The 15,136-nt window shown below is 43.9% G+C and overlaps 1 protein-coding gene across 4 annotated transcripts in view; it reads left to right on the forward strand.

The window, feature by feature from the left end:
• Nucleotides 1-1,146: 1,146 nt before the first annotated feature.
• Nucleotides 1,147-15,136, forward strand: part of LOC122555212 (apolipoprotein L3-like) — a 20,039-nt gene continuing 6,049 nt past the window's right edge. The window contains exons 1-4 of one of the 4 annotated variants that reach the window (XM_043700975.1): nucleotides 1,147-1,201; nucleotides 3,626-3,737; nucleotides 11,808-11,835; nucleotides 14,596-14,676. In XM_043700975.1, the coding sequence (XP_043556910.1) occupies nucleotides 11,828-11,835; nucleotides 14,596-14,676 (89 nt within the window). In that variant the 5' untranslated portion in view covers nucleotides 1,147-1,201; nucleotides 3,626-3,737; nucleotides 11,808-11,827. Of the gene's footprint in view, nucleotides 1,202-3,625; nucleotides 3,738-5,690; nucleotides 5,720-11,807; nucleotides 11,836-14,595; nucleotides 14,677-15,136 lie in introns of those variants that run through there. The other 3 variants (XM_043700993.1, XM_043701002.1, XM_043700984.1) reach the window with 3 other exon arrangements.

The following is a 15,136-nucleotide window of genomic DNA, read 5'->3' on the forward strand; positions in this document are numbered from 1 at the left end:
ATGTGGCTATAGTACTTTCAACTCTGCATCCAAGTCATTATTATAGATTGTACCTAACTCAGGCATAAGGACTGAACCCTGTGGAACCCCATAAGGTACATCTTACCATCCGGACCAAGACCCATTTAGGGTGATTCTCAGCTCCCTGTTGGCTGTTTACCCAGGTGAATACATTAGCTGACCACATGTGACCTTACCACTAAGGCTGAGTATTTATGGCTACATTGATGGAGAGCAGGCCTGTGCACATACCAGCGTTATGATTGAGGCTGGAAAGATACACTGACCTCTTTGCATGACACACTTCTCTGATGTCCAGTAACATGGCAGCTAAATGGGTGAATGTTAAAGGGTGTGTGTGTGTGTGTGTGTGTGTGTGTGTGTGTGTGTGTGTGTGTGGTGGGCCAGGTCAGGGCTTGGTGGAGAGTCAGGCAGAAGGGAGACTTGGTCTGCAAGGTGTGAGTCTCAAGACTCATGGTGAAAAGGGTATCAGATTGAGAGAGGTCAGTGCAATGTCAGGGTGGGGTAATGGGGGCTAGTAGGTATGGGTCACAGAGGTGCAGTGTGTTACCTCTGCCAGGGAGCTGAATGGCAGGGGTTGGTGGGTTGGAACAGGGCTCTTCGACTGTGTGATCACTCTGGCGTTAGAGTGGATATTTAATCCTCTCACTTTCTCCAGGTAACTGTTAAACTATTAAACATCTGAAATCTACAACTTTAAGCAGCTTGTCCTCGGGATTCTATGCGCCGAGGAATTCCCGATTGGAATCTTCAATTTCTCTGACAATTCCAAAGGAGTCAGCTGTGTCAGGATTTGGGTGCAGTCCCACTGCGGCCGACATTACTGCAAAGACCAATGGGGTTGCCTGGACAGTATCCTGGATATACATTCATTGCCAACTAAAACAATCTAAGTCATGCACTGTCCAGACAATAAAGTCCTCTTGAGAACTGTGGTTACACCGCCCTTTCAAATGCTAACTCTTCCTGACATCTGAAAGTGGTGTATTGTGAAACTTTATAGACTGCATCTTGATTTGGCAACTTATTCTGTTTTTTATGCTTTCCTTACAAACCTGGGGTTTCGGTTTCACAGAGTCTGCGAGTATATAAATGGGATTCTCCATTCCTTTGTTACAGAGAAGCCTGCTCTTGATCAAGCGCAGCTGACCCTGAATCCATCATTATTGTCTCAGAGCCGGTAAGTACAAGTTATCAGTGGGGAAAGGATACAAGTAGTTTGTGCTTATCATCTGGCTCTAAAACATCATTCAATTCCAATTAACAGTGAGTTGAAATGAATTGAAGAAAGAAAAATCATAACTTTAGTGCAATGAATATTTATAGTCATCTTTAAAATGTTATTGAAGTTGCAGCCATTCACCCCAATTCCTCTGGTTTCATTAATCTGACATTTTATTCTCTGCATGTTTATCATTAAACAACTACTCAGTTTAATATTTTGACTTTAACTGCGTTATTCAAATGCAACTGCATTGATCAAAACATTGAGGATAGGAGTTGGGACATCATGTTGTGGCCGTGCATGGGATAGTGAGACCTCTTTTGGAATACTGCATCAATGCTGATTGCCTATCCAGAGGAAAGATGCTGTTAAACTCGATAGGGTGCACAAAAGATTTAACAAGGACATTGCCTGGACAAGAGGATTTGAGCTGTAGGGAGAGGCTGAACAGCTGGGGCTATTTTCTCTAAGGTGTTAGAGGCTGAGGGGTGGCCTTCTGGAGGTTTATAAAATCATGAGGGGCATGGATAGGATAAATAGACAAGGTCTTTTCCCTGGGATGGGGGAGTCCAGAACTAGAGGGCATAGGTTTAAGGTGAGAAGGGAAAGGGACCTAAGAGGCAACTTATTCATGCAGAGGGTGGTGCATGTTTGGAATGAGCTGCCAGAGGAAACGTTGGAGGCTGGTACAATTACAGCATTTAAAAGGCATCTGCGTGGATGAATGCATCAATGCCCCTCATGATTTTATAAACCTCTCACCTCTCGGTCTCCGACTCCCCAGGGAAAACAGCCCCAGCCTGTTCAGCCTCTCCCTGTAGCTCAAACCCTCCAACCCTGGCAATATCCTTGTAAATCTTTTCTGAACCCTTTCAAGGTTCACAACATCCTTCTTATAAGAGAGATTCCAGAATTGTACGCAATGCTTCAATTGGAGCCCAACCAATATCCTGTACGGCCACAGCATGACCTCCCAACACCTGTCAGAGATGTACAGCATGGCACAGACCCTTCAGTCCAACCCGTCCATGCCAACCAGATTATCCTAAATTAATCATGCCGACCAGATAACCTAAATTAATCTATTCTCTTTTGCCAGCACTTGGCATTTAGCTCTATAAGGCAAAAGTGAGGACTGCTAATGCTGGAAACCAGAGTTTAGAGCAGAGTGGTGCTGGAAAAGCACAGCAAGTCAGCAGCATCCGAGGAGCGGGAAAATCGACGATTCGGGCAAAAGCCCTTCATCAGGCATAGCTATTCCTGATGAAGGGTTTTCGCCCGTAATGTTGATTTCCCTGCTTCTCGGATGCTGCCTGACCTGCTGTGCTTTTCCAGCACCACACTGATCTAAACTTAGCTCTATAAACCCATGTGAGAGATTACTGTGCCCCAAGTATCACAAGAGTCGTAGAATCCCTACGGCATGGAAGTAGGCCACCCAGACTAACACCCTATCCGATCCCTGTAGCACTCTATTTCCCATTGCTAATCCACCTAACTTACATACCCCTGGACACTAATGACAATTTAGCATGGCCAATCCATCTAATCTGCACATCTTTGGACTGCGGGGGGATTCTGGACCACCCAGAGAAAACCCACACAAACACAAGGAGAACGTGCAAAATCTACACAGACAGTCACCTGAGGGTAGTACAAAGCAGCAGTGCTAACCACTGATGATGAGGAGGGAGAAATCTGACTAAGAGCACATGGATGGCATTTGTGACCCATCACTGTATACATTAGAATTATAGGCTTAGGTCAGGCAGCAGGGTGAGTTGGGCGGTGGGATGTGAATGTTACCTCTCGTGGTGGAAAGCGAGTCGGATTGAGAGGGGTCAGTGAAAGGTCTGGGTGGGGTATTAGGGAAGAGTAAGTGTGGGTTACAGAGGTGCAGTGTGTCGGGACAGGCAGGGAGCTGAATGGCACAGTTGGTGGATTGTAACAGGGCTCTTCGACTGTGAGATTACTCTGGCAATAGAGTGGATATTTAATCCTCTCACCTTCTCCAGGTGAATCATCGATTTGCCCGAATCATCGATTTAAACTATTAAATATCTGAAACCTAGAACTTTAAGCAGCTTGTCCACAGGATTCTATGTGCTGGGGAATTCCCCAGTGGAATTCCCCATTGGGATTTTCAATTTCCCTGGCAATTCCAAAGGAGTCAGCTGTGTCAGGATTTGGGTGCAGTCCCACTGCAGCCAACATTACTGCAAAGACCAAGGGGGTTGCCTGGACAGTATCCTGGAGGTGTATTCATTGCCAACTAAAACAATCTAAGTCAAGCACTTTCCAGACATTTTATCAGAGTTTTCATGTTGTAACTTCTTTTGGCAGCTTGTTTTAGTCTTTCCTTACAAACTGGGGTTTCAGTTTCACAGAGTCTGCGAGTATATAAATGGGATTCTCAACTCCCTTGCTCTGAGAAGTTTGCTCTTGATCAAGTCCGGCTGACTGTGAATCTACCATCATTGTCTCAGAACTGGTAAGTACAAGTTATCAGTGGGGAAAAGATAGTTTGTGCTTATGATCTGGTTCTAAAACTCCATTCAGTTAGAATCATCAATGAATTGAGGTAAATTAACAAAGAAAATTGTCGTGCAGTGGATATTTAAAGTTTTATTGAATTTGTAGCTATTTGCCCGAATTCCCCCATTTTTAATTATATGACATTTTTTCTCTATATGTGCATCATTAAACAAGCATTTAGTTTAATATTTTGACTTGTACCATATTGTTCAAATGTAACTTCGTTGGTCAGAACATTGAGTATAGGAGTTGGGGTGTAATGTTCCAGCTGTACAGGATATTGGTGAGACCTCTTTTGGAATATTTCATTCAGTTCTGGTCATCCTTCTATAGGAAGGGTGTTGTTAAATTTGAGAGGGTACAGAAAAGATTTGTTAGGATATTGCTGGGACTGGAGGGGTTGAGTTAGTGAGAGAGGCTGAGTAGGCTGGGGCTATTTTTTGCCTGGAGGGTCGGAGGCTGAGGGATGAAGTTATAGAGATCTCTTAATCATGACAGGCATGTTTAGGGTGAATAGCCAAAGTCTTTTCCCCAGGAAAGCAGCCCAAAGTTAGAAGGCATAGGTTTAAGGTGAGAAGGGAAAGATTTAAAAGGGACCTGAACCGCAACTTTTTTATACAGATGGTGGTGTGTGTATGGAATGAGCTGCCACTGGTGGAGGCTGGTACAGTGATAACATTTAAAAGGCATCTGGATGTTTCTTTGAATAGGGAGGGCTTAGAGAGGATATGGACCAAATGCTGGCAAATGGGATGAGATTATTTAGGATACCTGGTCAGCATGGATGTGTTGGACCGAAGGGTCAGTTTCATACTCTGTGACTTTATGACTTTGTCACTATATGACTCTGGAACATTTGATTTTTATTAGTCAGTTAGAAGTCACGGTGTGAATGTTGCAGATGGAGGATTACACTCCTGCAATGGAAAGGCTGATGACATAAGGTAACATGAAATAGTTTAAAGATTTTATCTCTCTTGTCATGAAAGATGGCACGGTGGTGAGCACTGCTGCCTCATGGTGCCAGGGACCCAGATTCAATGCCACCTTCAGATGACTGTGTGGAGTTTATACGTTCTCCCCGTGTCTGTGTGGGTTTCCTGTTGGTGCTCTGCTTTCCTCTCACAGTCCAAAGATATGTGGGTCAGTCAATGGGAAAAGTGAGGTTACAGTGGGCTTGGGTGACATGCTCTTCAAGTGATCAGTGTGGAATCGATGGGCGAAATTGTGTACTTCCACACTGTAGGGATTCTATTAAAGGAGAAACCCAGCAGGAGAGTTAGTGTATGTGGAGAAACAAGGTTAATATTTTGAGTAGCTATGACTTGTCCAAGTCTTGGGCAAATGTTAGGGCAGCAGTTCATTGTCATCAGCAAATGGAGTACAATGTGGGCAAATAGGGAATCTATTTATTTTGGAAGGGAGAACAAAAGAACGGAATACTATGTAAACAGAGAGAAACTGCAGAAAGCTGTAACACAAAGGGATGGGGGGGGGGATTTCTGCACAAGACACAGAAAGCTATCACACAGGTACAGCAGGTCATCAGGACGGCTAATGGAATGTTGGCCCTCATTTCAAGAGGGTTGGAGTATAAGAGCAGGGAAATCTGACTGTCACTGTACAAGGTGCTGGTGAGCAGGTTTGGTCGCCTTATTTAAGGAAAGATATCATTTCATTGGAGGCAGCACAGAGAACGTTCATGAGGATGATCGAAAGAACTGCAGAAACTGGAAATCAGAAAAAACCCCAGAAATTATTGGAAAAACCCAGCAGGTCAGGCAGCATCTGTGGAGAGAAAAAATAACATTTTCGGTCCTGTTCTGGAGAAGAATCACTAGATCTGAAGCATTAACACTGTTTTCTCTCCACAGATTCTGCCAGACCTGCTGAAGTTTTCCAGCAATTCCTGTTTTTGTTTCACGCGGATGATTCCTGGTATGAGCACACCCAGCTTGTACAGATACCATTTACTCCAGAACAAATCCTAATGCCTCGGAAATCTGAAGCCCGTTTTACAAAGCCATGTTCTCATTCGCTTAACCCTCTGTTCCCCCAAGCATATGGTATTGACAATAATGGTCGCTGCCTTGAAGTCTTGCTTTACAATCTGTTTCACTTAGTGACACCAATGTCCCTGCCATCAACTACACAACATCCTGGAGTCTTGTCTCCATCCACAAGCACACCAGCTTAAGCTGTCACATCTCCCACAACTGTCCCATTCCACTCCATTAAAAATCCGACATGTTTCAACAAAATTATCTCTCCCAGTAAGTACACTCCCAAACTGTTTAAGCTTTGCTCATCAGACAGACCCTCCATACCAGGGATTAGACTTGGCACATGCCACAGGTTGGACACTGCACTTAGCAAGCTGTCCTGCCAAACCTTAAGCTTTGTTGTGGGTTGTTTTTTGACAAATTCACTTGTGTGTAACAGGTAAATGAGAACAGTTCTCACCATTATTTACTTTTTACATTCTAGGAGAAACTGCTCCAGGGTGTCAACAAATCAAAGCTGATTGGTTAACATATCACTGTGGAAAAGTCACCAGGAAATTGTTGGTGATGGGGTGGATGTTTGGGCAAAATTAATTGGGGCAAGTTTGGCAGTTGGTCAGTTAGAGTAAGAGAGTCACGGAGATGTACAGAATGGAAACAGACCCTTCGGTCCAACTCGTCCATGCCGAGCAGATGTCCTAACCTAATCTTGTCCCACTTGCCAGCACCCAGCCCATATCCCTCTAAACCCTTCCTATTCATGTACCCATCCAGATGCCTTTTGAAACTTACAATTGTATCAGTCTCCACCACTTTCTCTGGCAGCTCATTCCATACATGCACCACCCTCTGCATGGAAAGGTTGCCACTTAAATCTCTTTTAAATTTTCCCCTCTCACCCTAAACCTATGCCCTCTAGTTCTGGACTCCCCCAACCCAGGGACAAGAACTTGTCTATTTATCCTATCTATGTCCCTCGTGATTTTATAAACCTCATCCTCTGACGCTCCAGGGAAAACAGCCACAGCCTATTCAACCTCTCCCTATCGCTCAAATCCTCCAACCCTGGTAACACCCTTGTAAATCTTTTCTGGAGCCTTTCAAGTTTCTCAACATCCTTCTGATAGGAAGGAGACCACAAATGCATGCAAAATTCCAAAAGTGGCCTACCAACGTTCTGTACAGCCACAACATGACCTCCCAACTCCTGTACTCAACACTCTGATCAATAAACGAATGTATACTAAATGCCTTCTTCTCCATCCTATGTACCTGCGACTCTACCTTCAAGGAGCTAAGAGCCTGCACTCCAAGGTCTCTTTGTTCAGCAACACTCCCTAGGACCTTACTATTAAGTGTACAAGTCCTGCTAAGATTTGCTTTCCCAAAATGCAGCACCTTGCATTTATCTGAATTAAACTTCATCTGCCACTCCTTAGGCTATTGGCTCATCTGATCAGGATCCCATTGTAATCTGAAGTAAGTTTCTTCACTGTCCACTACACCTCCAATTTTGGTGTCATCTGCAAACTTACTAACTATACCTCCTATGTTCATGTCCAAATTATTTCTAAATGATGAAAAGTAATGGACACAGCACTGATCCTTGTGGCACTCCACTGCTCACAGGCCTCCAGTCTGAAAAACAACCCTCCACCACCACCCTCTGTCTTCTACCTTTGAGCCAGTTCTGTATCCAAATGGCTAGTTCTCCCTGTATTCCATGAGATCTAACCTTGCTAACTAGACTCCCATGGGGAACCTTGTCGATTCCCATGGGGAATCTTATCAAAGGCCAAACTGAAGGCCACATAGATCACATCTACTGCTCTGCCCTCATCAATCCTCTTTGTTACTTCTGCAAAAAGCTCAATCAAGTTTGTGAGACATGATTTCCCATGCACAAAGCCATGTTGACTCTCCCTTGCTTTTCCAAATATGTGTAAGTCCTGTCCCTCAGGATTCCCTCCAACAACTTCCCCACCACCAACATCAGGCTCACCAGTCTATAGTTCCCTGGCTTGTCCTTACCACCTTTCTAGAATAGTGGCACCATGTTTGCCAACCTCCAGTCTTCTGGCACCTCACCTGTGACTATCAATGATACAAATATCTCAGCAAGAGGCCCAGCAATCACTTCTCTAGCTTCCCACAGAGCTCTAGGTTATATCTGATCAGGTCCTGGGGATTTATCTACTTTAATTCATTTCAAAACTCTTTGGATTCTCCTTAACTCTGTTTGCCAAAGCTATCTCATGTCCCCTTTTTTCCCTCCTGATTTCCCTTTTAAATATACTCCTACTTCCTTAATACTCTTCTAAGGATTCACTTGATCTATCCTGTACGGCCTTACATGTACTGCCTTCTTTTTCTGAACCAAACCCTTAATTTCTTTAGTCATCCAGCAATCCCTATATCTACCAGCCTTTCCTTTTACCCTAACAGGAATATATTGTCTCTGGATTCTTGTTATCTCATTTTTGGAGACTTCCCATTTTCCAGCCGTCCCTTTACCTGCGAACATCTGCCCCCATTCAGCTTTTGAAAATTCTTGCTTAATACCGTCAAAATTGGCCTTCCTCCAATTTAGAACTTCAACTTTTAGATCCGGTCTATCCTTTTCCATCACTATCTTAAAACTAGTAGAATTATGTTCGCTGGCCCCAAAGTGCTCCCCCACTGACACCTCAGTCACCTGCCCTGCCTTATTTGCAAGAGTAGGTCAAGTTTTGAATCAGAAATTTTTCTTGGACACACTGAACAAATTCCTCTCCAACTAAACCCTTAAATCCCAGTCTATGTTTGGAAAGCTAAAATCTCCTACCATAATCATCCTATTATTCTTACAGATAACTGAAATTTCCTGATAAATTTGTTTCTTAGGGAGTCTAAAATACAGTCCCAATGAGGTGATCACCCCTTTCTTATTTCTCAGTTCCACCCAAACAACTTCCCTGGACTTACCCTCCCTGAGTACAACAGTAACGCTATCCCTTATCAAAAACACTACTCCCCCTCCCCTCTTGCCCCCCGCCTTTCTATCCTTCATGTAGCATTTGTATCCTGGAACATTAAGCTGTTAGTCCTGTCCATCCCTGAGCCACTGTAATTTCTATGATATCCCAGTCCCATGTTCCCAACCATGCGCTGAGTTCATCTGCCTTCCCTGTTAGGCCTCTTGCATTGAAATGAATGCAGTTTAATTTGTCAGTCCTACCTTGTTCTCTGCTTTGTCCCTACCTGCCCTAACTGTTTGACTTTCTCCTTTTCCAACTGCATCAGTCTCAGATTGATTTCTTTCCTCACTGTCTCCCTGGGTCCCACCCCTGCACCTTACTAGTTTAAATCCTCCTGAGCAGCTCTAGTCAATCTTCCTGCCAGTAAATTAGTCCCCTTCCAATTCGATTGCAATCCATCCTTCTTGTACAGGTCATGTCTACCTCAGAAGAGATTCTAATGATCCAAACATGTGAAGCCTTCTCCCATACACCAGCTCCTCAGCCATGCATTCATCTGCTCTATCCTTCAACTCCTACCCTCACTAGCTCATTGCACCAGGAGTAATCCAGATATTACTACCCTCAAGGACCTCCTTTTTAATTCCTGCCTAACTCTCCATGTCCTCCCTTCGGAATCTGATCCTTTTCCCTTCCTATATCTTTGGTTCCAACATCTACTCTCCCCTTTGAGAACATTCTGCACCCTCTCAGAGACATCCTTGATCCTGGCACCAGGGAGGCAACACACCATTCTGATGTTTTGCTGTTGGCTGCAGAAACGTCTATCTGTACCTCTGATTAGAAAGTCCCCTATCACAATCGATCGCTCGGAACCCAACGTATCCCTCATTACATTAGAGCCTATCTTGATACCAGAAACTTGGCTGTTTGTGCTACATTCACCTGAAAGTCTATCACCCCCGACATTTTCCAAAACAGCAATCCTGTTTGGAATGGGGATATATCCACAGAGGACTCCTACGCTACCTGCCTACCCCTCTATCTTTCCTGGAGTTAACCCATCTATGTAACTGTATCTGGGGCTTTTCTCCCTTCCTATAACTGCCATCCATTACAACCCCCAGGCTCTTGTAAATTCTTCATAGCTTCTATCTATCACTCCAACAGATCCATTCAATCTGATAGGATTCGCAACCAAAGATAGTTCCTGCAGACATAATCATCAGTAACACGTAAACTCTCCCTAAACTCCCACATCTGACAAGAAGAGCATATCACTCTACTAAAGGCCATTTTTGCTTCATCTGATCCTTAGACTCAGAAAATAGCATTGTCTTATTCCCCGACAAAACACTGCTCCAGGCTAACTTAATACTTGTGGCTTTGTTATGGGGAAAATCACCAGTCTTGTCATCAGAGTCAGGGATCAATGACAATATTTATTGCAGAAGGAAATACTGGAGCTCCGGGTAGCCAATAGCACAGTGGTCAGCTATGATTCTTCTCTCATCCTGGCCTACATGTCAAAATACTTGTACCTCTTGTGATACAATGGGTCAGTAATGAGATTATTGTCTTTGCATCATGGTTTGCTTATGGCAATCAGCGCAGAATTGTTGATAATTTTGATACAGTCATTGTCAGTTCCAGTGCAACCTTTGTTAATTTCAACGTGGTCGTTTTCAGTTTCAGTGCAAACACTGTCAGTTTCAATGTCTGTGCGGAAGTCCATTGCTGTAGTAATGGGCATGAATTGCTTATCCTGAGAAGATTACTGCAGCCCTGGCTATTAGCACTCTGTATTGAGTCCATATCAAACTGATAGCATTTCTATCAAAGGTGTTGGCTGGACTCAGACACTTCAGCGGGCAGTGTGCATTACTCATGTGTATTCTTTCCCCCACCCGCCTTAAACTAATCAACTAGGTTGTGAGTGCATTGTGCTGGATTCTGGTGGCCCTAGGCAGTGCCTGTGTTTGCTCTGTTGTCTCTCTCCATATTGTGGTCAGGCAGCCATCTTATGTATTAAGTGGCCAACTAATGGCTCAGTGGGCCATCTTGTGTGTCTGTGTGCCTAGTGTCACCCTGTCCAGTGCCATCTTCTACTTCAGCTAATATTTTTATGTTTAATCAAGAGACCTTGGAGTGCAGGTTCATAGTTCCTTGAAAGTAGAGTCACAGATAGATAGGATAGTGAGGAAGGAGTTTGATATGCTTTCCTTTATTGGTCAGAGTATGTAGTATAGGAGTTGGGAGGTCATGCTGCAGCTGTATAGGACATTGGTTAGGCCACTGTTGGAATAATGCGTGATCTCCTTCCTATCAGAAAGATGTTGTGAAACTTGAAAGAGTTCAGAAAAGATAGACAAGGATGTTGCCAGGGTTGGAGGATTTGAGCTGTAGGGAGAGGTTGAATAGACTGGGACTGTTTTCCCTGGAGCATCGGAGGCTGAGGGGTGACCTTATAGAGGTTTAAAAAATCATGAGGGGCATAGATAGGATAAATAGACAAGGTCTTTTCCCTGGGATGGGGGAGTCCAGAACTAGAGGGCATAGATTTAGGTTGAGAGGGGAAAGATATAAAAGGGACAGAAGGGGCAATATTTTCACACAGAGGGTGGTGCGTGTATGGAATGAGCTGCCAGAGGAAGTGGTGGAGGCTGGTAAAATTGTAACATTTCAAATGTACCTGGATGGGTATATGAATAGGAAGGTTTTGGAGGGATATGGGCCTAGTGTTGGCAGGTGGGACTGGATTGGTCACAATGGATGAGTTGGACTGAATGGTCTGTTTCTGTGCTGTACACCTTTATGACTTTCTTTTGCAAATTTCCAAAACAATGCAACAGCATATAAAACAGCAATTAATGATCCTGGAATTCGAGGAAATCACCTCCGAGATCTAAAATGCCTCATTCTTGCACACTAAATTCTGTATAATTTTTTTGTGAAGTAGACATTTGACCAAACACTTCAACTCTTTGGTTGTGATGCAGGATGTTCTATATCTGAAAGAATGATTTTCTCTGGTATTAATAACATTTGTTTAAATTCTTTTAACAGATAGCAGCTCAGACACTGAGATGTCCAAGTATGTATACATTCATGGAACAGTGCTATGAATGCATTGGTCTGAAATGTGAATGATTTATTCATGTCTTGTTTAACATACTGACTAACATGTAGAAGGTACCTTGTAGAAAGTGAGCACTGAGTGTGACCACTCCTTGTCAGCCTTTACCTGCAACTGATCAAATATTTCTCCTCACATTCTCAAGCCATTCCACATTTTCTATCGCACTCTGTTCTATCCTTTCAATAACTTCTCCTCATTTACAAAGAGGGAGCATTGAGTCTGTTGCCAGATCCAGAGACATTCCAACAAAATGTGTTCATTCCCTCATCGAGATACACTCCAGAATAGAACAGGAAGGGTTTTCCTGTCTGATTGAGAATTGGTGAAACGATGAGTCTCGTTGGGGTGTTAAATATACTGAGAGAGTTTGATGTTGGAATGCTGTTGTGTAGAATTGTAGCGAATACAATACACAAGATTGGAGGAGGTACAGGTGAAATGCTCTCCTTGGATGGAGAGCAGGGAGGAGGTGAAGGGGCAGGTGTTGCACCTTCTGCAGTTTTCATGGGAAGGTGCCATAGAGAGGGAGGGAGATGGTGTTAATAACCTACATTAATGTATAAGTCTAAGCAACAGTAACTGCACTGGGCTAAGTAGTGGCCACAACATCAGAGTTTACATCATGTGATAAAGGCTCAGTGAGAAGTGAATAATAGCTGACTCCCAATGTCTTCAAAGTGAGTTACCTGAAAGGGTTAACTGACAGTGTCAAGGTCAACTCCAGCAATCAGGATATAAAGGTCTGATTCGCAGAAGAGCTGACCACTGTTACTGTGAAGAGTTCTGGAGTTGTCTTCATGTATTAACAGAATAGCACACATTGTAACACACATCTTTCCTCACTCTTAACTACAGCTTGAGGTCTTATGAAGGATTCTCTTGTATCTCAGATGAAAGGTAATTAGCTATTGAATGATACATAATAAACTTATGTATTGTTGAACAAGATGCTGTCCAAATTGTGCCAAAGGGATTTGTGTCGAGAGCTGGGATACAAAGTAGACAAGCAGGTGACTGGGAGGACACAGCGAGCCAGGCAGCATCAGGAGGTGAAGTTGACGTTTTGGATGTAACCCTTCTCCAGAACTGGGGGTGGAGGCAGGGGGAGCTACAGATAGAGGGGATGGCATGAGCAGGGTGGTGAATTGGGGATAGGTGAGGACAGCGCTGAAAATGTGTTGCTGGAACAGCGCAGCAGGTCAGGCAGCATCCAGGGATCAGGAGAATCGACGTTTCGGGCATAAGCCCTGAAGAAGGGCTTATGCCCGAAACGTCGATTCTCCTGATCCCTGGATGCTGCCTGACCTGCTGCGCTGTTCCAGCAACATATTTTCAGCTCTGACCTCCAGCATCTGCAGACCTCACTTTCTCCTCGAAGATAGGTGAGGTCAGGTAGAGGGTTTGACCTAATCGGTCAATGGGTAACTGGTGACTAGGAGGAGTGGAAGGGAAGAGGAGTGGCTGGGTAGGGAGTCATCAGATGGAAAGTGAGGTTATGTCAGCACCCTTTCCCACATGATATCCGTATCGTATTTCATGATGGTGGCAGAGTAGGGCTCCTGTGTCGGAGCTTCTTCAGTCCAACCACTTTTTCGTTTCTTTTCCTTCCTTTGTTCCCTCATTGGTGTCAGTAGCAGTGAGATCCAGCATGGAAAAGTGAGACCCAGCAGTGAGACCCAGCCCACAACAATACATAAGTTTATTACATATCATTCAATAGCTAATTACCTTACATTTGAAATACAGGAGAATCCTTCATATGACCTCAGTCTGTAGTTAAGAGTGAGGAAAGATGTGTGCTACAAATTATTCTGGTAACACATGAAGACAGCTCCAGAACTCTTCACAGTAATAGTGGTCAGTGGAGTGGGCCAAGCAGGAAGTATCTTAGGTTAATCCAAGCAAGAGGTTAAAGATTATTGTCCCAAATAATGTCCAGATTCTCGAGGCATAGCTCAACAATTGTTTATTGAGCCAATGTTGGGTGAATCCCCACCAGAAAATATTCTCAGGTAGCACTCTAACTCAACAAGGATAATTATGAAGGCAGTACATGACACAAATTCCAAAATGATTCATTTTAGACTAACACCTTGTTTCTCACATTTTCCAAAAGCACCAAGGTGCCTGTGATCCCTCATCTCTCCAGGTGCCATCCCTTCTCCTCTCTGAAGCCTGTTCTTCACTCCTATCCTTGAGTAAAACCCTTTGCTTTGTCTTTCTCAGTGTGGGACAGGCCATCCATACATTCCAGTTCCAAATAAACTCTCAGTGTTAATATTGGTTCAACCATGTTACACTTTCACAGAACCACTGTCTGTCTGCTGGACCAACATCTGGACATGTTTATGCAGTTTAACTCACTTTTCTTTTAACCTACTTTCTTGAACAAGCATGAATGAAAATGAACCTTAAGTGGTTTATATAATTATTGTTGATGGAATTAGCTCAAACTCTTTCTAATCATTATACCAACTGGGACTTTATGTGGATTTGCAGTGTCACTCAAGTCATACCCACAATCCCCCCACAAACAATTGTTCTCAGGATGCCATATACAATGGTGAGCAGCAATGAGGATTTACCATGATCATATCCTATAGCTGCAATATAAACTGATCCACTTACCCCTCCCTACCAATATAACAGCAGTGAATCTGCAAAATACTTAATGAGGGCAGAAATGATTTGGCCTTTCAAACTTCTTACCTTCAGGCCAACAGTCCACTTCAGAGCAGTGAGAGGAGGGAGCTGGGAGGAGATGACGTTGGTACGAGGTGATTGTCGGGAAGGCCGGTAAGTACATTTAAACTTCTTACCTTCAGGCCAGCGAGGGAGGAGCGAGCAAAGGACTTCTGGGAAGGATAAGTAGATCAGTTTATATTTGCGTGATTGCATTAACCGAGACACTACTCAGGTAGTGTCTCCCACCCATCCTCCTCTTCTAACCTAAAAAAAAAGCAGTGGAATGTTCCTCCTGCAGAATGTGGGAAGTCAGGGTCACCACACTACATCTGTGGGAAGTGCACCCAACACCAGCTCCTCAAAAACTGCGTTAGGGAACTGGAGCTCGACTTGGATGAACTTCGGATCATTCGGGAGGCAGAGGGGGTTATTGACAGGACTTACCGAGAGGTAGTCACTCCCCAGATAAAAGAAAAAGACAGATGGGTGACAGTTAGGGGACAGAAAGGGAACCAGCAGGCAGTGCAGGGATCCCCTGTGGCCATTCCCCTCAACAATATGTATACCGTTT

The sequence above is a fragment of the Chiloscyllium plagiosum genome, chromosome 1 (assembly GCF_004010195.1).
Source record: "Chiloscyllium plagiosum isolate BGI_BamShark_2017 chromosome 1, ASM401019v2, whole genome shotgun sequence".
Classification (NCBI taxonomy): Eukaryota; Metazoa; Chordata; class Chondrichthyes; order Orectolobiformes; family Hemiscylliidae; genus Chiloscyllium; species Chiloscyllium plagiosum.